Raw genomic sequence first — 24,295 nt, forward strand, 5'->3', positions numbered from 1 at the left:
CTATGTCCTCCACATATTCAAAACCCTCCTTATACTACGCAAGACCTTCAAATGGATCCCCCCGACAGCAGGAAGACCGTCACTCATGCACTCATCACCAGCAGACTGGACTACGTAAACGCTCTCTATGCCGGAATCAACAAAAAACTCCTCTGCAAACTCCAGATCGTCTAGAACGCCGCAACCAGATGTGTCCACGACATCCCACAACATGAGCACATCACCCAACACCTCCGCAACCTCTGCTGGCTCCTCGTCAAAAAAAGAATAACCTTTGAACGGCTCACACTCACCTACAAAGCCCTCCATAACACTGGACACCAATACCTTATCGAATGAATCTTCTTCCACGCCCCCAAGAGAAACATTCGGCCTGCCGACTTATCCCTAGCCACGGTCCCCTGCATCCATAGGGCCAGAGCAGATTGCAGATCCTTCTCCTCCAACGCGGCCAAGACCTGGAATGAAACCCCCCTCCGTATCAGACGAAGCCCAACACTGCACCATTTCAGAAAGGATCTCAGAACCTGGTGCTTTGGATGACCTACAAAGCTGCTCGTACCCCATCCCCCCCCCCGGCGCATTGATACTCTCACGGGTGAGTAGCGAGCTTTAAAAAATTCCTGATTGATTGATTGATCAATTGATTGAATATGATTAGGTTTTAAACAGAACCTATGTATTGGTAAAAAAAAAAAAAATGAAATAGAAGTAGTGCAAAAGTGCTTTATTTTAGGATGGAAGGGCCACAGCAATTAGCTTGGTGGAGCTGCCGTTTTGTTCATTTAGTTTTACAGTAGCAGGCAGAATGTACATGAAGCTGCCTTGCCTCTCCACCGCAGCGCCCATGAGGAAAGAACACAATAATGTAAAGCGCAGCGTCCCTGAAGTGGACTCCATGTTGTTAAAATAAAAGCTGCACAGCGTTCAAAAGTATATAAATAAACACATTTCGTATAATTTAAACAGTAACGCGAGCGGAAACTCAGGAAGTGATTTCACTGCCTGTTAACATACAGTTAATGCATGTTGCTGGAATCTCGCGTCGGAGCCATCCACAGCCCAGCCCACTAAGCCTATGTACGTGGGACAGGTGGGCGAAGAATCTGACTTAGAGCTGCAATTAATTAACAAACGAAAGTGCACACGATCTACAAGCGGAAAGTCAGGAAGCATAAAAATGTGCATGAACATAAGCCTGAGGCAGACTCAAACATAAAAAATAGTGCCAGGAAGGAGCGTAAATTAAAAAATAGTACGACCGCATGTAGCAGGGGCAGTCCGCAGGGAGGATCTATAACGACAAAAGGCGGGAGTAATTACATATGCTGACCAAACAGAAACATGCATTTCTAAAAGGCATAAACAGGAACAAACGAGAAAAAGAGGAGGGGCTTCAAGCCACAGTGTACATAACAGCATGCCTCACAGAGCAGTGCATGCACTGCCCAGGCTCAACCTAAACAAGCATTTACAATGCAACGGTTTCGCCTTTGGAAAAGTTAGAGCTATTGGCAATGTAAATGACAATGCCATTTATTTATCTGTTTTCAAAACCAACACATAAATACAAATTTTGTCATTTACGATGCCAATATCTCAAACTTTTCCAAAGGCGAAACCGTTGCATTGTAAATGCTTGTTTTTTTGGGCTGTTTGTGACTGATTTATCGCGGGCTGGGTCTGATTTTAGAGTTGATTTACCTTATATGAAACATGCAGTCTGCAACAAGCTTAAACGCATGCAGTTTTCACACCTTGCAAACACTTGTACACATTTTTTTTGGGTCACTCTTTTAGCTTTGAAATTCACTTACAGGGTGACTTTTGTTTGTGGCCCAGGCATATTGAATGTCCCAGTCCGAGCCTGAACAGCGACATGGTCATTGACAGTGACACCGGGGACGCGACGCGAGTACTTATGCTGCCATTTTAGGTCAGATGCCCAACAAGCCCAACGTTTTGGATGCACTCGAAGCATCGTCAGTACGTCCTGAACATGGAAACTGCAGTCCCTTCTGCGGCAGGGGCGGTGGTTCACATATAAAGCCTCATCCTTCGAGCCTTTTGCCCTTGTGCTTTGTAAATGCGCAGTAAAGGCACACAGGGAGCCTCCTTGCAAGAGGAGCGACATGGTAAGCCAGGTGTTCTGAGCAGCTACCCCCCAGCTCGGCTATTATCGGACACGGCGCGGTATGTTGCATGATCGGTGCGCACCTGGCACCTGAACCCTTCGGTGCGCCCCTGGCACAGACCACGCCTCGCCCCGTCGCTGCTCGCCCCAGGCACAAACCACACCTGGCCCCTTGGCAGCTGTCCCTGGCACCCGAACCCCCGCAGCTTACCTGGGCCGCGCTTGGTGGAGTGGATCATTTCCGCGGGTGACACAGGCGCCTCCCGGACCACCGGAGGCGCGTTCAGGATCCCGAGGGCCTCACGCAAAGAGGGGCAGATAAGGAGCCATGCACCGCCAGTCCCAGGCCAGAGTCGTCGTCTTCACTGTGCAGCACTCTGGACCTGCGGACGCTGCCGTCCCTTCTCGAGACACTCACCCGGAAGTGACAGGAGAGCGCTCTACTCCCACAGCCTCGGCTCAGGGTGAAGCCAGGGCTGGGAAAACAGGTTCAAAGCCGAGCAGAAGCCAAAGTGTGCCCGTTCACGTGCGGTGTCAGGCAGTTGGGGGATTCTTGTGTGAGGAAAGTGGGAGGGGAAACAGAAGGTCATGTTCAGCAACTTAGTAAGGGGCTCAATGTCCGTAACAGCTGCAAAGAGGGAAGGAAGGTCGGGCATCTCTGTGTTTTTGCGCGGCCCGGGAAATGACGTCACGGGAGTGTCCCCCAATCACAGCGCGGCCCGGGACAAAGCGGCGGGGCTTAAAAAAAGCCCGAGAAACGCCCCCGAATCACGTTTTCCCCGAGAAAGCGTGATTGACAGCCTCTGTCTCCCAATGGCTAGCCTCCATTTATGGAGCTAGCCAATGAGAGACAGAGGCGGGTCATCGATCCGACATAGAACTCAAGAGATTTTTTAGCGCATGCGCACTACGTGCGCACTTGCAGGCAAAACCTAAAAAAAATGTCTTGCTCCCAGTGGTTAGGTGGCATGTCCGTGCTTTAGAAACGTCCTCAAAAAACAAATGAATTCAGTTCACTGTATTTAGCTCAGGCCCTTTTCTATTTGATTCACTTCTGCTGCATTCACTCACTTTTCTGTAATAAAATATATATATTTGCTGTAATACTATATATATATATATATATATATATATATGTATTAAATTCCACTAAAGTCTCATCCACGACCCATAGCTGTCGGCTCTTATCGCATACAATGAAACTATCCTACCCCCACAACACAGGCTTTTCTCTGATGCAGAGAATGTAAGATTCTTAGGCCTCCCAGTGGAATTATGGGTTAAACAATGCATTGTTCTGGTCGCCAGTCTCTCAGCTGTATCCAATTTGTATTTAACCTCGTGGGATCACGGTGCACTAAATGGGGCGTGGTTTGTTAAACACACAGATAGTATTGAGTAGCATGCATTGTGGGATAAGAGTGGCGGGGAGGGTCATATATGTTTGCCGTCAGCTCTGGCCTTCAATGCCAGCTTTTCCCTTTAAGTATGTGATCTTGAGCTAATAATCAATTATAAGTAAAAGGATGATGCACTTTGAGCTCTTAGCAAGACCCTCCTGGGGAGTCACGCCCGATGGAAGAAGAAACACATTACACACGGTGTTCAAGCTGGTGCAGCGAAAACTATCTTCAGTAAACAAACACAACCAAATGCTTATTTGCTTATACGTAGGGCTTTTAGGAAGTACTCAACACAAACATAACGAGTAAGGTGGCGGAATGTGTAGATCTGGGAAACGTTAGCAGCAGATAAGCTAGCTCAAAGGATTAGTGGATCCGTTGCAAATGTCTGTGTGTAACATGAAGTCATGTATTCTAAAAGCAATGCAACAAGTCATATCAGTGAATTAATGCAGTTGCTATCGTGATCTATGTCGCGTATACGGGTGGCGTGCACTCAACCTTTCATCCTTTCGCAAGTAATTCATTTTGCGCACAATCCATAAAATCAGTTAGCTGGGTAACAGCACTAAACTATAATTGCAAAACAACGAAATGAAAATATTCAACAACAAGCACTATATGCAACTATTAGCAGTGGAGGGGAGTCTACCCTTTAAAAATCAGTACATATACAAATCCCTTCAGCTTTGTTAAAACGCCTTGGCCGCCTAGGATCGTCTTGAAATAACTAATACTTAGTTCCTAAAGTGAAGAGACTGTGCTTCACGCCCCCAAAGCATCTTTAGGGCGCATTTGGCCTCAGTGCAGTGTACATCAAGTGATAATTAGCTCAGAAGTTGATGCACGCCCCCTACAGGAGAGTGAACATAAGCATGAGGTCAATGGCAGACAAATGAGCTAGTAAATGCCACCGAGTTGAATCATATTAACACCTGCTATTTAAAGAGCGTTTACACTTCTAGGAGCTTGCCTGATTTAATCATACATTATTGGTATACCCATCATCAACAAAGCGCCGTACCTTGCAGCTGCTTGAAGCGGCCCTCCAGGACGTTGTTATACTGCGCTGCATTGACGAAGGCGGCAGGAGACAGCCCTGGGGAAGAGGGCGTCCGGGGAACATCCAACTGCCCGATTCGAACTGGAACATCTTCGATTAATTCGCTACAGCGCCTCGACGGCGAGGGTGGCACAAAAAAAATGGAAATAAAAAATAATCCAATGATGCAAGCAAATCTTCTAGTCAGTGCTCAAAAAAGTATGTTGTCGCTTTTCTTATTAACCTAGAAGAGGTGCAACGAGGGCTCAGCGATCTACGGGTCAAGTGTTACCGGCATCCCGAGGCAGCCACTCCCCTCTTTTAGTTTTCCCTCCTAAAAAGAAAAGGAATTTGGAGTAGGAAAACAATCCCGAAATCTTGAGGAATGTGGTTTCAATTCCAGACAGGCCTGTGAGGGGATCCTTCGGTTCCCCCTGAGGTGGAGGAATCCTGGGCAGGAACTGATTGAAAACAGCAGCAGGAAGGGGCGGGCCTCCACGAGGTAGACCAGGGGTACGCTGGGGGTCCTCAGTACCCAGAGAAAGGGGGTTTGCAGGGTGCCCTCAGCAGCCTAGCATGGCAGGAGGTCGGAATCAGAGGAGCCTCGCGGCACACAGTGGTTTCAGCGCACTTCAGTGCAACAGGAGGCGCTCCGTTGTCTTCCGGGGTAACAGGTATCGTGGACCGCAGCCAGGGGTGTTCCGGTGCCTTTGGCCGGGCAGCTGAGGCGCGCGCTGTGCGTAGGTCCCTCCAGGGGCGCCTGGGGCTCTTCCTGGGCGGCGGCGGCCGGAGGTGTGCCGAGGCTGCCGCAGGCGCGCGCAGAGGTCTTTCCCGGGCTGCAGCACCTTGATGACTGTGCACGGGGCTGCTGCCCGGCTGGCTAGTACACAGGGGCGGAGCCAGAGGAGTCCGCTTGACAGCCAGAGAGCAGGTTCAGCTAGTACAAGGTGCGCGCTCGGGAGCACCGTCCCTGGCTGGCTCTCACGGGCCTCAAGCTGCCGAGTCCTGGAAGGGGGAGGTGGGTGCAGTCTGCGGTGCGGCGGGCAGGGTCCAGCAATGCCATCTGCACTCAATGGTCACCGGCCCCAAAGTAAACTCTGGGCTGCAAGCTGTGTGCGTGCTCGGGTGCAGGAAGCTCTTCCTCCGTCCCCCGCCGCCCCGCCCGAAACTACCTGCACCCTGTGAGCTCAGCCAGCTTATCGCCGAGGCCATCACATGGCTGAGCCAGGAGCTGCAGCCGAACACCGTCACCGTTTACAGTGTTAAAACAAGTCAGGTCCCGGGCTGTGCTGTGATTGGCTGACGTCACGGGGGTGTCCCGGGCCGGCAGCCAATCACAGCGCGGCCCGGGAATGACGTCACGGGGGTGTCCCGGCCCGGCAGCCAATCGCAGCGCGGCCCGGGACAAAGGGGCGGGGCTTAAAAAAAGCACCAGAAACGCCCCCGAATCGCGTTTTCAAGAGAAAGCGCGATTGACAGCCACTGTCTCCCAATGGCTAGCCTCCATTTATGGAGCTAGCCAATGAGAGGCAGAGGCGGTGCCGACATCCATACTGAAGACAAAAGTTTTCGATCTGGGAGTGGCACTTCGTGCCCTCACCAGGTCGAAACCTAAAAAGGACCTTTAACAACCCCCTTTGGGACAAAAGTAATATTTATTTATTTTCATTACTTATTTGAAATTGTATATGTAAATGTAAATGTAAATGTATTTGAGCTTGTAAAGCGCACTGCTACCCGTCCGTAGGTTTCCTGGCGCTGTATAACTCTGGGGAACCCGTCCTGGCTTTCCCTGTGGGATGGTCCCTTCTGGGAGTCCCCAAGGTGGAGCCAGGCATCCCCGGAATTGATGGGGCCGTTGTGGAGATTAGGCAAGCTAATGCCCAGAGTTGCCGAGTGGAACCCCTGATTAGAGTAAGCACCGAAGCGAGAATTATCAAGTCCACTCACCCAAGTCCACGACCCTGCCGTGTCGGGAATTGAACCCTGGTCCCAGGCCGACTTCTGCTCTCGGGTCTGCCGCCTCTAACCAGTGAGCCACACTAGCCACACTAGTCCACTGATATAGCACATGTAAGACCCAATGGGTGTCATAGCACTTTGTAGAGAATAGTTTTCAACTGTATAATTCCCGAAAATATATATATAAACAGCACATGTCCATTGAAAGGACTAGTGCTGCTTTAAAAAAAAATGGGATCATATTGAGTGAGATGGGTGGGGGCACTCATTAGAACACATCGGAAGGAGCAGGCAGTACTCCTATGGACCATTGCCTCAACCCCCTCCACCCCTCCCAAGCCAGTGACACTGTTTACATAGGTGAAGCAGTCCCATGGTGACAGCATCCACTTTGGGAATTAGCTATCACCCCATTTGAGATGTCATGTGTGATCAGTGGTTTGTGTCTGCAATTGTGGTTACAAGCCATTGATGCATCGCTTTCTGAATCGCAAATAGGAAGGGGGGGGGCCTTTTCAAGGAACCTCCTTTTTGTGTTACGTAAAGGCTTGCAAAATCCTTTTCACAATTCGGATAGACATTTCCAACTCATAAAAGGGCTTTTGTAAATAGTAAAAAGGAATTTTGTGATCACAAAGCCTGTAATTTTATAAGTCGCAGATTTGTAAACAAAAATACCTTTGTATATCAGGCCTAATGTTTTGACTCTTGAAGAAAAGTGAAAATTGTCTAAAAGAGCAGTCTGTTTTTGGTACTTAAAACTGGGCCTGTATGTGCTTCTTATGCTGTGAGGACCAATGAGGAAAAAAAACTGATGTGGACTGAGTGTGAAGGAAAAGAAATAACCCAGTCATTTATTTTGATGCTCTCCCATATTCTTGCCCCTCTCCTTTCGAGACCCCTCATATAAGGCTCCATGTTCCTCTGCAGCCTTCTGTGATCACTCTGTGCTAGCCACAATCCTTAGGCCTCCCAGATCAACGGAAAATTTCTAATGGTCCATGGTTTCCCTTTGTATCAAGGCTCTTGGGTTTATTTTATGGTGCATAACCAGCTCCAAAGCGTTTACAATAATTGTTCAAACAAGGGCATGTTTCGCTCTGAATGATTTACATGTTGCTACAATTTGCTTGGAAAAAGAAAAACTATCATTTCATTTTCAGAGGCAAAGCTTGATGACTCTTGTATCCTGAATATCTTTGGTTAAGTTAAAGCCCCAACAATCACATGTTGGGTTTGCTTCCCTCATCCTCGCAGCCTTCCTTTCCCCTTTATCTTGACCCACTAGTTGCTCGCCGGCCTCTGAGGTCCTGCATGGTCCAACAAGGCCTCTGGATTGCAAATACCTAACATGGGGCCAGCACAAGGAGTTCCTGAAAAATAAAAGAAGTAGGCCAGGTTATCGTTGGCTACTCAAAGGGCAAACATGTTTGTTGGTCTCCAGACAGGAACTCACTTTCATTTAGTCAGAACTGTGAGGAGGAAGAGGTGAGCTCAGGATAATGAAAATTGCTAGTAAATAATTTACCCATTATCAACTTTAAACTAAAAGTAGGGATTACTTATTCGTATTCTTCATTACACCTGCTTCATATCTGTATATATGCTATACTGTCTGTATACCTCTTTTATTGGTTGCATTTATATAGGGACCATCACCTCTCAAATACATTCCCTCATTTGTTACTTACAAATATGCCCTATATTTTTGGACTCTTATTTGTTTAGGAATTTTCTTCTGCCCACCGCTGCTTAGGGATTCTCCCAATTTTCTCTGTGTGCCCTTGCATGGCTTGTGCTTTGGGACCCTCGCCTGTTGCACCTGTGTGCAGCCTCTGATCTGTCACAAACGTGGTTCTGGGCCCACGTCTGTAGCACACGTTTAGAAACCCTGACTTATTACACTTGTCTGATAGCTCTAGTGCACCCATGACTATGTCTGGCATCCTCGTGCTCATTTGGGGCCTTTTGTCTTCTAGGGCATATATTTATGGTCCTCTGTGTAATTTTCCTGTGTGATCTGTGCATACTTACATCTGCTAATTCCTGCAAAGAATGTTAAAATATATAGAAGATGGACGTTCTGCAATTATACTGCTGGTACAATAAACTTTGACATATGTTGTGTTTATTATTCTACACAAGCTCCTGCACTCTTCATGTTTCAAGTGTATGTCTGAAAGAGGTACAGTTGGTGCATGTGTTGCCTTGAACTGAAGACACGGCTACAGACAAATAGCTGAAATGACCCCCACAAAATCTTGCTAGACAGTGCTGCTTCAGGACTGTTCTTATGTGACACAGAGAAAACCCCCAGTTGGTTGGAGGAGAGCAGGCTGCTTTTAGATACATGCAATCCCAAAAGACGTCCAGAGTGTGTAGCTCACAGTGCTCTGGTGTGCACTTTGTGCACATGCTTCACTCCCATGGAGAAATAATACTCATGAAGCATTGAAATAGTTCATGGTGTTCTCTCCAGAGCAGCCTATAAATCCTCTGACTTCCTAGCAAATGTATCTAGACATATATGTGCTGTAAAATGAATCCCCTGGCCCGTTTAAAGAAAGAGCAAGCATTGCCAATGTCAACAGGTCTGCCTTATAAATGAAAGTGCCTCTTCAATCTGATGGGTGTAGGCACTCAGTAAGTCATCATGCATGCATTCTGTAACTCAGCCTTGCACTCAGTCAGTCAAAAATACTTTATTCGGTTCATATCAAAAACCATAAAAGTATGCTGCATAATTCATCAGAGTCAAGACATTAAATTGAAGAAAAAATATGAGACATTGATTTACAATCCATTCATAACGATTTCATATATGTATAAAAAACATGCATTATAAATATTGATAAAAAGAGTAAAACCAGCACAAAGGACAATTTAAAAAGAAATGAAGCACTTAGTCCTAGGTCCTAAGTATACCACTATGTACAATGCGACCAGTTAATTTTCCTCCTCAATCTCAGTGCTATTGTCAAAAAATGTGCAATGTTAAAAATCTCCCATGTACTTGACAACAGCTGTAAATATAAAAGAGCAGGTTTAACTTGTCTAAAGCCCTTATCTTTAATGAGGGGAATAATGAACTTTTTACGGATAGGGCAAAAATGCCTACAAAAAAAGATAAAGTGCATAGTGTCTTTGATAGAGAATCCGTCACAAGAACAAATCTCCAATTCCGACTCCTTAGTCCAACCTGTGCGTTCTGTGAGGAGAAGGTGGGATTTGTTCAATCTAAACTTGGTCAATAAAAATCGATGATTCATATTGTTGACGATTCTCAAATAAGGTTCTATACCTCTGGTGGTTATTAACTATTGATGAGCCCTTACAGTTGGTTTACATAATTCCTTTTCTTCTCTTGCCAAATATGCCAATTGCTTGTATGTGTCTTTAGCCCATTTCATGTCCCCCTTCAGCAGCTTATTTGGGGAATCAAACAGTTCTGGTCGACCCAATTTAGTTGTTAATTTTTTGATATAGTTCAACCAGGGGATGGAGTGGCCATACTCCAGAGCTAAACAATCCCTCAGAATCTCGTGATTCAGTTCTAATTCAGGGTTCAGCCAAATAGAAATCCACTTCAATAGCGGTGCTAAAGCTATGCGATCTACCAAATATTCAACCCCACACTCTTGATGAACAATATATCCAGGTGTAGACTGGGGGACGCATAACATAGATTACAAGAACTTGTCCTCCGCTACCTGAAAAGCCTTTATATTTTTTAACCCCCACAGGTCAGCTCCGTACATGGCTATTGAGGTAATTTTGCGTCATAGGTTTTCAACACCGCCTCTATAGGCTTCACACCCAGTTTACGTACGAAATCCAGGACTGCCAAAATAGACCTGGCAAAGGCATTACATTTTGGCAACAAACTGGGGCAACCAGGAGGAATTATCATCAAAGATTACCCCCAGGTAAGGAAATCTTGTAACCCTAGATAAGACATTACCTTCACAGTTCATGGTCTTAATTATTTTAGGTGTGCTGCCCACGATCATTACATGTGATTTAGGGAAATTTACACTAAGATCCAGCGCCTTCATAAAATTTTCAAATGAATTTAAAAGACATTGCAACCCCACTGCTGTGCGTGCTATTAAGGCGGCATCGTCGGCATAAAGTAGTGCCGGAATAGAAAATTTGCCAGCCTTTGGTATATCTTTACACGCCTCAGTTAAAACAGCACCTAGGTCGTTAATGTAGAGGGTAAAAAGTAAGGGGGCCAAAATGTAGCCCTGCCTGACTCCATTAATGATCCCAATCTTGCCCGTGCTATTACCCAAACGATCATACCTAACTGTAGCCGTAAGATCCCTATGTAGGTCAGCAAGGAAATACACAATGTTATTATCAACACCTAACTTGAGGAGCAATCCCCAGAGTTTGGACCTATTCACTCGGTTGAAGGCTGAGGAAAGGTCCATAAATGCTAAGTGCAAAGTACCCCTTTTAGCAATAGTGTATTTCCCTATTAACAGTTGAAGGTTGAGGCACTGATCTATAGTGCTCGACCTTTCCTGAACCCATATTGTAGGCATGAGAGGGTATCTGTGTCCTCCAACCAAGATGTTACTTTACCAAGGACCACTCGCCCTAACACCTTCACTGCAGCGTCAATGAGGGAGATAGGGCGATAACAACTAGGATCCCCCCTATTTCCTTTTTTAAAAATGGGTACGATGACAGATTTGGACCAAGTGTCCGGAATACCTGCCAAACAGACCCTATTAAAAATATTAGTTAAGACTCTAGACCAAGTCTTGACATCTGATTTAAAGAAGTCGGCAGGGATGCCGTCGGGACCCGGAGCCTTGTTGCTAGTCATCTTCCCGATTGCGTCTGCCACCTCTGACTCTGTAACCATTAAAGTATAGGGATCTAAAATAGGGGTAAGAGTAATCCCCACCTCAAGATGTTCCCCTTCATAGACTGACTTAAAATGAGAACAGCAAGCCTGTTCCTGAATGCTACAATCTAATTGATCATTACAGGAGTCTTGGAAAAAGGGTTTGTTAACGACAGCCCAAAATTTGGCACTGTTCCTGAGCACGTCTATGGAGGTTAATTCTTCCCAGGCCGCCTCCCTGATCTCCCGTCTTTTAGTGTCCAGAACTTTCTTATAATTTTTCCTTATTCAGGCCACAGTAGCCCTATTCACTGGTTTACAGTTCAGTGCGGCTTTTAGTTTTTGGTTAGCTGACGAGCAGTTACGATCGAACCACCCCAACTCAGCAGGGTCCTTAACTTTCCCCGTATGTCTAAGGTCTGCAGAGACCTAGGAACAGATTATTGAATAAGCCTCTAAGACCTCCTCATTCTCTGCTTCCAGGTTCAAGCATGTTTCCAACTCAGGTCCTACTTTAGTTATTAAATTGGTATGGAAGTCCCCAGGTATGATTCTACTCCCTCTAAGTCTACGGGCCTGATCTGTCGGACGAATATCTGATTTGTCCGTTCTGTTTTGATCAATCACGGGCTTTATGATCAGATCCGAAACACTGAGGACCACTGGATTATGGTCACTAAATTGTGACCACACAGGCAAGTATCCATGTATCCTATCCCCCAGTGTTGAACTGATGAAGATATAATCAATAACTGAATGACAACCATTCCCCTTAAAAGTAGGATCTCCTTATCCAACATTGTTGGGAGCATCAGACCATTGTCTGCCAGGATTGTCTCAAGGAGACCGCCCTGTGCAGAGTGTTCAAAATGAGTGTCCCCTTGTTCTACAGGACCTAATAGGTCTAAAGACAGACACTCATCCGGGCACCCATGAATATTAAAATCTCCCATAATTATAAAAAAACAATTAGTTTTATTGGCCTTCATCACTGACTCATTCTTGCATTCATCCACTTACACAGCCACAATAAAGCACACACACAAACTCAACAACATACAGCAAGATAAATAAATAGAAAAAATAGGAAGAAAACATGCTGCTGCATAAACATGCAAGGCAAGTTCTTGCAAAAAAATCTAATTAAACATAGCAGTGGGTGGCCACATAGCAATGGTATTGTACTAGAGGTGGGCAAGTCAACAAAATAACTGGGAGAGCCGAGCTAGAACCAAATCAAGGGTCTGGCTCGGCTCCAAGAGCCTGTGCACGAGCCGAGCCGTGCAAACATTTGCTATGTAAATCGTGCATAAAACATCACATAAAATCTGATAAAGCCTTTTAAAAATTAAAAAAGTAAATTTCTTTAACATGCATCAGTTTTGACATTAACAAGTCACATAATCATTACAGGTTCATTGAGAAGCAATGAACAAAAAGAGGAATAGGTGAAACTAAATATTTACCTAAGATCACAAAGTTTGATTAAGTGGAGAAGCCGAGATGAATTCAAGGTTTTCTGGTTTCACTTTGCACAAATCAGCCTCTAAACAGCTATTTATTTGTCTTCCCTTTTTACCTCAATGTTAGTGCTTTTATTTAACTGTGTGCACGAGTTTAGAGCGAGGGTAGGAGGCAGAAGACACATGACAACTCCGCTCATTTTGTGCTCAAGGCTCGAGCTGTAAGTGGCTCGCCCACCTCTATATTGTATATAGTGTATAAGTGTTTTAAAGTTGCAGCATGGCTGCTTAATTTAGAACCAACATTCTCAATGTATTTATTTTTAATGATATTTTTGATTATAAGATACTGGCAAACAACTACTTCTATGTCTTAAAAGGTAGAATGCACACCGACATATATAGAGTCCTTCAACGCGTTGTACAATGCTCAAGGCAGTATATAGGGCATGCTATCCTGGAGTACGCTCCGTCCGTGTGCGTGAATGTAACAATGTAACTGCTGGAACCTCGTCAGGTTCCCCACCCAGGATGCACAGCTAGTCAGTATATTTGAACGGTCCAATGAAGTGCAAAGAATATCTTGCATTTATAATCTAGTTTATTCCATAAGAAATCAAGTGATCAATTTTTCAATCATGCAATTTTTATCCGATCTATAAAGTTCAACGAATGCCTGTAAAGGCTTTGCTCACAGACACATAAAGGTTCAAATTCCTCATAGTTCAACGTGGATAAACGAACCCTCACCGCTAGAATACCCAAACATTTCAACCAATGAATCCACAACAAATGTGTTGAATATTTTTGAAATATGTCACGTGATAAACCAATATCACGTGACACGAAAACATACACTTCATTGGACTGCTCAAATATACTTGTTAGCTGTACATCCTGGGTTGGGGAACCTGACGAGGCTCCGCCTGTTACATTATAGACAACTAAAACTGCCTGGTCTTCTGAAGAGATTCCACCAATAAAAACTCTTCTAACCCTAGGGTTTGTCAAAGGGTGTAATCAACATCAAGATGATTTCCAACAAAGGCAATCTGTAGGATTTCATGTAGCGTAATATATGTCTGCAGGCTTGAATAAATCATATGAGGCCTACTGCCTTTGTCATAATTTTCCATAATAAATAGTTCAGACCGATAGCATATGAAATAACGTTTTCCCAATTAATCCATCAGGCATATAGCCTTTAACTTGGCTTGTTACCATAACCAACTCTGATCTACTGCATTGGGCATAACCTTTCCCACAAGGCATCCTTCAGGTATAATGTAATACAATTATAAATATGCACACAATTACAGTTTTTAAAGCATATCTCTCCTCAGAGAGCGTAATAAGTATTATCATAGTGTAAATCTTCTATCCCGGCTTTTTTTCAAACGGGGCATAAATACCAAAACATTTGCCTACTCCAGTAATCTGTGAGATTCCATGTAAAAAATACCTGAGTGTTAGCTTTATAAGAGTGTAGTAACATTCCACCCCAAAATTGCCTTCAGCAAATGTTGTTCACAATAAATAGGTCAGGCTTTCTGGCTTTTGCCATAATGTTTTAACATAAAGAGATCAAACATATGATATCTGATATACCTTTTCAGAATTAACCAAAAAGGCCTACAGCCTCTACTTTTGGCTTGTCACCATCAAGAAAACAGGCCTGCTTAAGTGTGCATAGGATGGCAACAATCATGTTTACAGTTACAAACTTACAAAGCTGTACAAAATGATGATTGGAAAAACAATATACAACACCTCTCTAAGGGCCTAAAAAAGATTACTGGAGTGTAAAATATTCTACCTACATGTTTTGTCAGGAAGTGGACCAACACAAAAAGCCTGCTATGGTAATCTATGAGATGTCATGTACCAAAAGACCTGTCACAGCCAGGGGTGTAACACAGGCCTCCGCAGCCCCCGCGGTGCGGGTGGCCTCCGAGCTGCTCAATGCCCCCTTGACTCAATACTCAGGCTTGAGAGCTCCGTATTAATTCCCTCTATGTACCCTGCAGGGGGGGCCCTCACCTTTCGTTAAGCCACTGGTTACAGCCTGTAACACAGTTTTAACAACCCCCTTTTAAAGACTTCGTAGCTTTAACATATGTTTTTCACAATAAACTGCATTTGTCATAATTTTTCATAATTAACAGATCAGACCTATGGCATTGGATATAACTTATCTCTGACATAAAATTAGCTAGTTGCATTTATCAATGCAGGCCTGAGCACAAGCTTTTCCACAAGGTAAGAAGGTGCAGTACATGCACTCTTTTTCAGTGGAATCACACATTGTCTACCCAATCAAATGATGTACTAAAGACAAAAATTGTATGACCAGAGCCTAAGCCACTCTACAAATAGTAGTTCGGAAAGCTCTATTTCTGTTGATCACATACGTTCTGGTGAAAGCTGATCTATCAAGCTAGACCTAAAAACCTCAGGGCTGGTTTGTTTTATTTCCCAAATATCCATAACAAATCCAGCTTGTTTTGTTGATGCCATAACATTTTCCTAGGTTACTCCTATATCCCAGCTAAGTCCTGTCAGCTTTCCACTTGCACACTTCAATGTGAGGCCACTGCAAGCTACTACTATGCCTCTCTGACAGCTACCCATTGTGTAAGTTAATATTTGTTCACAAGTACGAGTTAATGTTGTAATATTTTCACATTTTCAGCTAGCAAGTGATATAAGCCCCTATAGATATTAAATCTACACTCGTGAACGTTGCTCTGTTATGGCATGCCCCTGAACCCTGACAAAAAACATAAGGCATACCCACACCTTCCGTAACAGAGCCTACAACGTACCATACCCTAGAGCATCTGCCATGACCTCCCTCATACCATGACCTCCCTCATGCTATGCTCTCCACATCTGTGGGCTCCTTCAAACCATGCTCTCGCCCAAGTTATGGCCTTTATCATACCATGCTTTCCTCAGCCGTGGCCGCCCTCATACTATGTTCTCCGCTGCCATGGTCTACATCATGCAACTGACGTCTTCAATAGAGCGTCAGACTGCATTGGTCCTACTTTTAGTTCATAATCCACTTACCGTTCAGCCACATGAAAAGTAACCCTGGGCGTAGTATGCGAAGTAGCGCTATGCATAGCTACGTGAAGTGCACTTTGCGCTACGCGTAGCACTACGTGAACTGCGTAGTACGCTGTTCGCACTGTGCAAGATGCCGTTTTCAATGATTGCACAGTGTGGACAAGCATCCGGCACTGTGCAATCATTGAAAACAGCATCTTGCACAGTGCGAGCTGTAGTTTTCTGCCGCTCGAGTAGATTTTTACTCGAGCGGCAGCTTTCTCAACACGGACTGGTAGTTTCTCATCACGAGCAGTGGCGAGCATACGCGACCACTCGCAATGAGAATCCTGACCTCCCGCGTTGAGAATCTTGCCGGGAGGTTTATTTTCCACGCTCGCGATCGGCAACGTGATGTTGCTGATCGCGAATGAGGAAAAAGTCTCGCCGGGATGTCATTTTGCTTGCTCGCGGTCGCCAACTTGACGTGGAGGACCGCGAACAAGCAAAAAATGACTGCTGCACTGCGCTACGCATGTTTGCACTGTGCTACGTGCAGTTTGCGTAGTGCACAATTGCACAAACTTCGCAAACTATGTGAGCGTAGCGTAGTGCTTTGCCCAGGGTTAATGAAAAGTCTCTATAGAGGTCGGATCACTTCTTTGGGATGTCAGGCAAGATCTTGCATCTAGCCTATTGTTCAGCATGTCTGCCAGACCCCTGAGTATTTGGAATATGGCCATCTGAATTTATCGATGAGTGTAAAACCATCATTTAAGAAGTAAAGCATCCATTCACAAGATCTTCACTTGATTTCATGTGGAAGAGGTTTGGCATCTGGTTTGTGGAGAGGTAGGTTGACCCGAGATCTTGCCACAAAGATTTAGGACTATCTGATCATCTCTATCTGGATAAATCTGGTCTTCAATTTTCTTTTACAAAAGAAAGGATAGAACCCATCTACGGGTCACAGATATGTAAAAGTCAAACCTGCAAACAACTGCTTATGTTTAGGTATGTTATGATGAGCCACCTTATGTGCAGTTCAGGAGTTATACAATAATTTCAATTCATATATAACCCTCCTGGCCCTCACTAATACTAATACAGTAACACTGAGCAGTCGGGCAGCTGATTGAAGTTCGCATAGGATGCACACTACTTCCCTTATACTGCTTAACCAACTTACCATTGCATAATACAGATGTGTTATGGGTCATGTTCATCACCCAGTACTGTACCAGTCCGGAGCAGTTATCCACCCATCTCTCACTGAACATGCATGGAATAATCTGCATATACTACTGGCCCATGGAAGACACTAATGTAGTCCACCACTGCAGGTCGCAACTAGCTACATTCTATGATCACTTTTTCACATTTCACAATAACAGCCAGGGACCGCAACATGCGTTTGCGCCCTCTTTGCACACTCTGGTATTACAAAATGGGGCTGCAGATGCTTGTGTGTCCCCTTCTGTAATACTGAAAGAGCTGGTGCACATACAGCGCCAGCGCTTCCTCGAGAGGGCGTTCCCTTATTTGCATGGGGGCGTGGCCCCATTCAAATGAGGTAATCTCTTTGCCTCTGCGCCCACACCGTATTACAGACTCGGGCGCAGAGGGCAAGAAGCTCTCAGGAGGCGCACTGAGAGTGTGCCAACTGATTGCAGCCCTCTGGCAGGGAGAAAGGTGTTTTTTTGGACCCCCACAGACATCCCCTTGCAGGCAGGTGCAGTCACTCACTGCATCCACCTGCAAGGGGATCTCTCATCCCCTTTAAAAAAAAGTATAGGCGGGTTGCTGCCTGCACTGTGAAAACACAAAGCGGCTTCAAAGCAGCCGCTCCGTTTTTCACCTGAATGCGCTGCCCCAGGTCAGCGCTAGTTTGCAGCTGCCCTGGGGGCAGAGCATTCACCCTAATACTGCGTATTTTCCTTGATTGCTCCATGCGCACATTTTGAAAAGGTGCGCCTGGCGCAACCAAGGAAAACGAGCCTTATGTATATTACGCCCCAGATGTGGGATGAGGATGAGTCCACCTCAGCAGCTTCACACCACTTCTCCCTTTGCCTGCTCAGGTCCTTAACCTTTACCTCAGAATGGAAAACCCAGGTCAGTAACCAGCTAGATGGCCTATGAATAGAGGGAGCTGAAGGGCTGTTAAAAGCTGCCAGCTTATAGAAAACCATAAACTGCACGCCTCTTTCTCACTCATCTTCATCCCTCACACTGCTAAGTGCTGTGTCCCAGGACACGATAACTGCACTTTTGTAGCCATAAAGCACGACAGGGATTCACTTCCTAAATATGACCAAAAACAAAGACAACACCTTTCCAACCACACACCCTACAATGCAAGCGCTTCAGGCCACACAAAGAGGCAGTAAGCGCTGCGTAAAGTTTTCAATAGAGTACAAGTGCGAAATTGGAACCTCATTCTTGAGACCTTCTCCCTCAACAGGGACGCCATGTTTTACTCGCTTCTAATAATCCATTGTTCTTGTTTTTGGATCTGCCTGGAGTAGAGTAGTCAATTTTATCAGTGAATAATCTTGTACATTTGATAATATTTAGAGCTTCTGAAGGGGCTGGGAGATGTTAATTGCAAGCAGGTCTCGTATATCCAGTTGCATGCCCTGCTGTGGGCCCCTGGGTGGAAGGTGCCCTATGGGGTGTTTGCTTTGGCTCTGCACTGGAATCCGCCTCTGGTGACGGGCCCCATTGTTCGCCCCTGCGAGATTATCCCTCGGTAAGCCTCGTGCACGCGGCACATTCTTGCTCCGTGGGAACGAGTCTCACCCGGTCACGCGGCATTTCTCCATGGTGAGAAAGTGGCAACGCTTGTGTAGCACGGATAGTTAGTCCCGGGTGCGCTGATAAGGTCTTTGCAACTAAAGGACACGTTTTTACAAGACTAAGTATATTATTTTTCAGCACTGTAGCAAAGTGTCTATATGCGCACAGAAGTTCTCTCAACGCTCATATGTAGTGTGTGTGATTTCAAACCGCGAATCTTTTCCAGGGACGTTTTGAGCCTTAACATGTCAAACTGAGAGCTTGTGTGAGGGGGTCTTCCATTTAGTGCACTTATCTATTTAGTGCAGCTTTATTTAAAGCTAACTTGGCCCAATAGCGCTTTACATCATGACAACCAAAGAGTATGCGTTTTAGGCACTGGAGAAGTTAAGTGATTGATTTGCTCCGAATCAGGGTGTTGACTCGATGCTGAGATTCGAAACTGATTCCCTAGTTCCAAACGTGGACGCTCTGGCCGGTAAGCCGCATCCCATGCGCTAGAAATGTGTCAAAAGCCTAGTCTATTATCAATAGGAGCCTTTCTATTTCATAGGCCAGTTTCCATACTTCGTCTAAGATGAACACATGTCAGGGACACCCAAGACATAGGACTCAGCTGTTTACCTGGTCAATGTGCTGTTTCAGACCGTGCATTTGTAACCCCTCTATGATTGATCCAAGCTTTATGTTGTTATTTTAGACTAAGCAGCTTTTCGTTACTGTGATGTATGCCATTTGTATGGTCTCTTAGTGATGTTGGCAGTGCTTAATTTGTAAAAAAAAAATAAGTGGCAGGGCCCTCGCCAGGAGGCCACCGCACCTTGCACCACCCATTGCACTGGCCAATGCTGCCAATGACAGTACCAACACAACTACTAACCATCACGCACATATAAATGTGACATTTTAGACTATTTCAGACCCCCAAAGCTATAAAAACAGCCTGGGAGGCAGGTGTACATACTATTTGATGTATATAGAATTAATAAACAGCTGTTGTTGTGCTGACCTCTAAATTAGCCAAACAACGCCACCACATGGCATACTGTCATAAGTGCTGGTGTTGACAATTCAGTGCCAAACACCAGAAACCACCGGCTCAAATTAAGCACTCTATGTTGGTGTCTTGGATTGTGGCATCAGAAACTAGGAACCTGTTCATGGCTTGTGCAGACCCTAAGGTTTTAAAAATGAGGACAAAGCAAGACATGAACACTGCAGAACTGTATGAGAGTGAGAAGTAGACTGCAAGGTCTTATGTAAAAGAACCAGAACCAGGCATTACACAACAACACACTGCACATGGCAACAAGAACCACAGAAGTACATGCACTTACTTTCAAAATGAAGTGTTACGTCTCAGCACACTGCATTAGACCAGAACCAGATAAGTATATGCCGGGACTTTTAGACCCATGCTTCACAAAAGCACACTGCACAAGAAAAGACCCCTAGGAGTACGTGGAGGCACTTGCTGAAATATATGTTTCACCATATCAGACAGAATGAGACAAGAACCAAAGGAGTAAATGCAGGCACTTGTAGAGCCAGGCATTATATGAAACACACAAAAGGTGATGGGAGGCATGCTTTCAATTAGTCTCCCCACTCGCAATTGCCCATCTTGTATTCCAACCCACAGTTCGTTGGACCACTGTGCCACCTCTGCTTTGACACAGCCAAATGCACAGCTGCCTTGACCCCCAACAAGAGCAGTTCAGCCTTAACTGCAAAACCAGGTCCAACCTGAACCGCAACATAAGTAACCCAAGAACAGTTGCCCTGATTAGGTTTCTTCAGTCGGGTATAGATTGACACCAGTGGCACAGTGAGCAAGGGAACCCTATCTGGGCATTCCCTTGGCCACTTGATATGTTACATCAGTCACATAAAAGGTGATGGGAGGAATGCTTGAAATAAGTCTAACACCTGGAAATCACTCAGGATAGCTTTCCAACACATCATTCTTTTGCCCACCATGTCACCTTAGTTTTGATCCAGCCATATGCAAATCAGTCTTGACCCAGTTCCAATAAGAACAACTGAGCCTGAACTGTCAGGACAGGTGCTTCATAAACCGGAGCACATGTAACCCAAGACGGTTTTGCCCTGATTGTGGGTCTTCAGTTAGGTGCAGAATGGATCCAGTGGCGCTGTGGGCACTGGAACCTCGTCAGGGCATACCCTAGGCAACGTAGGCCGTTACATCAAGCACACAAAAGGTGATGGAAGAAATGCTTGCAATTAGTCTTACCACTCAATCAGGATAGCATTCCAACCCATCATTCTTTTGCCCACAATGCCATCTCAGTTTGTATCCTGCCATATGCCAATCAGTCGTGGCCCTGCTCCAATGGGACTGTCCAGCCAGACCTGCTAGGCCTGGTTCTCAATGAACCGGAACACATGCAACCCAAGACCGGTTTCGCACTGATTGGGGCTCTTCAGTCGGGTGTTGTTTGGTACCAGACATGACACCACAGCAGATAGCACAGTACAACAACCAGAGTAGTGCGGACAAGTGCTTGTAGAACCAGTGGTTTCACCACATCATACTGCATGTGACATTATTCAAAGGAGCACATGCCAGTACTTGTAGAATCAGGCATTACAGCACAGCACACTGCACGAAACAACAGCCAGAGGTGTAGATGCAGTTACTCAATGCACAGGAGCTAAATCAAGGGTGGCCACTGCACCAGATCAGGATTCGAGTTATACACTACACAACAGTGCAACCTGAAGTCAGAAGAAGAAATGCACAATATGGAACTGACTACTCACTTAAACATACATTTGGTGCTGTGATAAGCAGGAATCTGCTTTTTACCCAAGATCAAAGTGGAGTCCACAGCTATACAACACCACAGGCTCAATTATATGTCTGCTGGAGTGATATTCCCAGGGAAGATATCATTTTGCATTATCACAACTGGTCTGGTAGTTCCACACTCAAACTTGCCAGAATATGCGGAGGCATGATTAGACCAATCACATCTGGTAAAATCTCATGCACCTGGTGTTCCTGGTAAAGGCCCAGCCCAGCCACCACCATACTTTGCTTTTACCAACTCCGCCCCCCACCCCCCAACCTGGTATTCCTGGGTCCACATGGTTATTCCTGATTCTAGGGACAGAACCTCGTCATTGCATGGTGCTTGGGTGCAATTACTGTCTGTACTAGGTGATTCTGGCCTTGGAACATTTGTCTCCCCTGAACCTCTCAACTCATAATCTGGCCGCATGTAGACTGGTAATGCTAGTCCACATGACTTTGTGTCTCTGATCCAGTCGTTATTACTCCTTGTCAGGCCAATGAAAATGTGTCTTACTTCACCCTGCCCTAATAACTGTCTAATCATCTCTAAAGAGTTAAATACAACATGGTAAGACCTGTTTGTCCAATTGAAATATATGATCAACTGAATCAAAGGAAAAATGTCTTAGGCTGCATATGAATATGAGATGTTTTTGCATTTAAAGGATTCTGCTTAATTAGATGATGGGTATCTGGGCCTGGAGCGAACAACATGGAGGTAACTAGGCCCCCTGGGATAGGACCGCTTTCATGGCCCAGTCAGACGTCATCTTGGGGGCAGTAGAGGGAAGCTAATTCTTTTAAAGGATTTGAGACTTTGCACAATCTGTCTCAACCTGAGAAATTTCAAATCACATCCCTTGCTTAGGAAGCTACATTCATCAACCCGATTGCTGGACGATCTTCACGGTGTAATTCAATATTTGTGTTGTTTATGTTACGTCTCATTATTTTGGAAGAAGGGTTCATGTTGTCTCACCATGAGCTGGAGAAGATCATTAGTGGTTTTAAGCCCAATAGATGCCTCTCTTGTCTAGTAAGATTGTGCCTGTCCATTGTCCACCTTCATACTTAGGACAATATATTCCCCTACAATGGAAGGCTATTTACCCAAGTGTTTCAGGCAAGCATAGATCAAACAACTGCTGAAGAAGTACTCCCAACACCTGGTGTCCGGCTACTTAACAGCCGATTGCTGGAGGACTGTTCATGATAAAAAAATGGAATGGATGGTTATCAAAAATCTATCTCATCGTTTGCAGGTATATAAGTTACTGAGTGCTCTTCGGTCTGGCCGGGAGGGCCACTGAGACTGTACCAGTGCGTTTAGGAGAGAGGTTACTGAGGGAGTTGATTACGGTCAGGGTGGAGTTGCTTGAACCTGGCTGATCCCTTTGATAATATAAATTATGAGAGATTGATGGGCAGAGTAAGGGGCATAAATTGAGTGTCTAACACCTCATTACATTTGTTTAGATTGTTTTTTGATCATCGACTCACTGAGGTGTCTAGTAATGGGGTGATTACACCACCTGGTGGCGCCTGCAAGTCAACACCCATGAGGTTGTCCCTGCTGGAGCCAGTGCTTTCAACATTCATGTGAAAAATGTACATGATTTGTTAATGGTGTGGAATTCCACATATTTGAAAACGAAAGCCACTTTGACATTGAAAGACACCGAACACACGCGGATATAATGCTGAATGGCCGAACACGGCCTCAAATGCATGAATGAACCAAGAGAAACCAGTATTGGTATCACAACTGTGAAGGGAAATTTACACTGCCCTGAAAAACTTTTTGAGAATGTGCGTATGAAAGTCACATATGGACTAGGACAGAAGGCAGAACATATCTTCCTTTGGAAATTGGGAATGAGTATATAAATTCTCTTTGGCCCTGAAGAAGCCCATAACTGGGCAAAAAGCGTTGTCTGCACGGAGCCTCTCTACTATTTTTATACACTTTGGCATTGATTATGAGTCTCCTGGATCAGTAATTCAATTAACCTTTGACTGATTAAAGTGCCTGCTCCCATGATTACAATAGGTATGATACAAGACCTAGTTTAACCAGTTGCAGAAGTGCACCCATTAAAAATAACGAGCCTCCAGGTCAGGTAGAGGAAAAATAGACTGAGTTTGCCCTGGTGTGTTACATATGTATGATGGTGTGTTTGGGTGTGTGTATGAAGTACTGTGATCCATGCCACTAGCCTATACTTTGAGTGGGTGTCTCCATGCGGTAGGGATCTCTACCTCTCCTTAATGTGACTCGTTCTCTTCCCTAGGTGTGGTGATGTGGGAGGTTTTCACAGAGGCAAAGATCCCTTTTGAAAGTCGATCAAACGGAGAAGTGGTTGAAGATATTTCTGCAGGGCTCCGACTGTACAAACCTAAGCTGGCCTCACACAGCATCTACAAACTGATGAATACCTGCTGGATGGAGGTGAGTGGAAAACAGAGGCATGGAGACAAGCTGACCCAGACACTTCACAAACTAGGGCCTTGTGACGGGTTGATACAGCAACCTCACTAGTGATCTGTACCTAGTGCCAGGAGACGAGAACACTTCATTCACTCAAACCTCGCTCTAGGTTAGCTCAGGGACGTAACCCTTCAAAAGCCCTCACCTGGAGGCAGATTGACTCAGTAACATCTTTCATCTACAGTCAAACCCAGAAAACAGGCACACAGTGACACCATCTTGTGACCAATGGATTCAGGGATGTCCCAGATCAAAATTGAGGTCTCCCCATAAGGAG

The 24,295-nt window shown here is 45.2% G+C and overlaps 1 protein-coding gene across 1 annotated transcript in view; it reads left to right on the forward strand.

The window, feature by feature from the left end:
* ITK (IL2 inducible T cell kinase) overlaps positions 1-24,295 on the forward strand; it is a 385,858-nt gene that overhangs the window by 336,492 nt on the left and 25,071 nt on the right. Inside the window, exon 16 of the mRNA XM_078653711.1 lies at positions 23,822-23,979. Coding sequence (XP_078509837.1) covers positions 23,822-23,979 — 158 coding nt within the window. The remainder of the gene's footprint in view (positions 1-23,821; positions 23,980-24,295) is intronic.

The sequence above is a fragment of the Lissotriton helveticus genome, chromosome 7 (genome assembly GCF_964261635.1).
Source record: "Lissotriton helveticus chromosome 7, aLisHel1.1, whole genome shotgun sequence".
Lineage (NCBI taxonomy): Eukaryota > Metazoa > Chordata > Amphibia > Caudata > Salamandridae > Lissotriton > Lissotriton helveticus.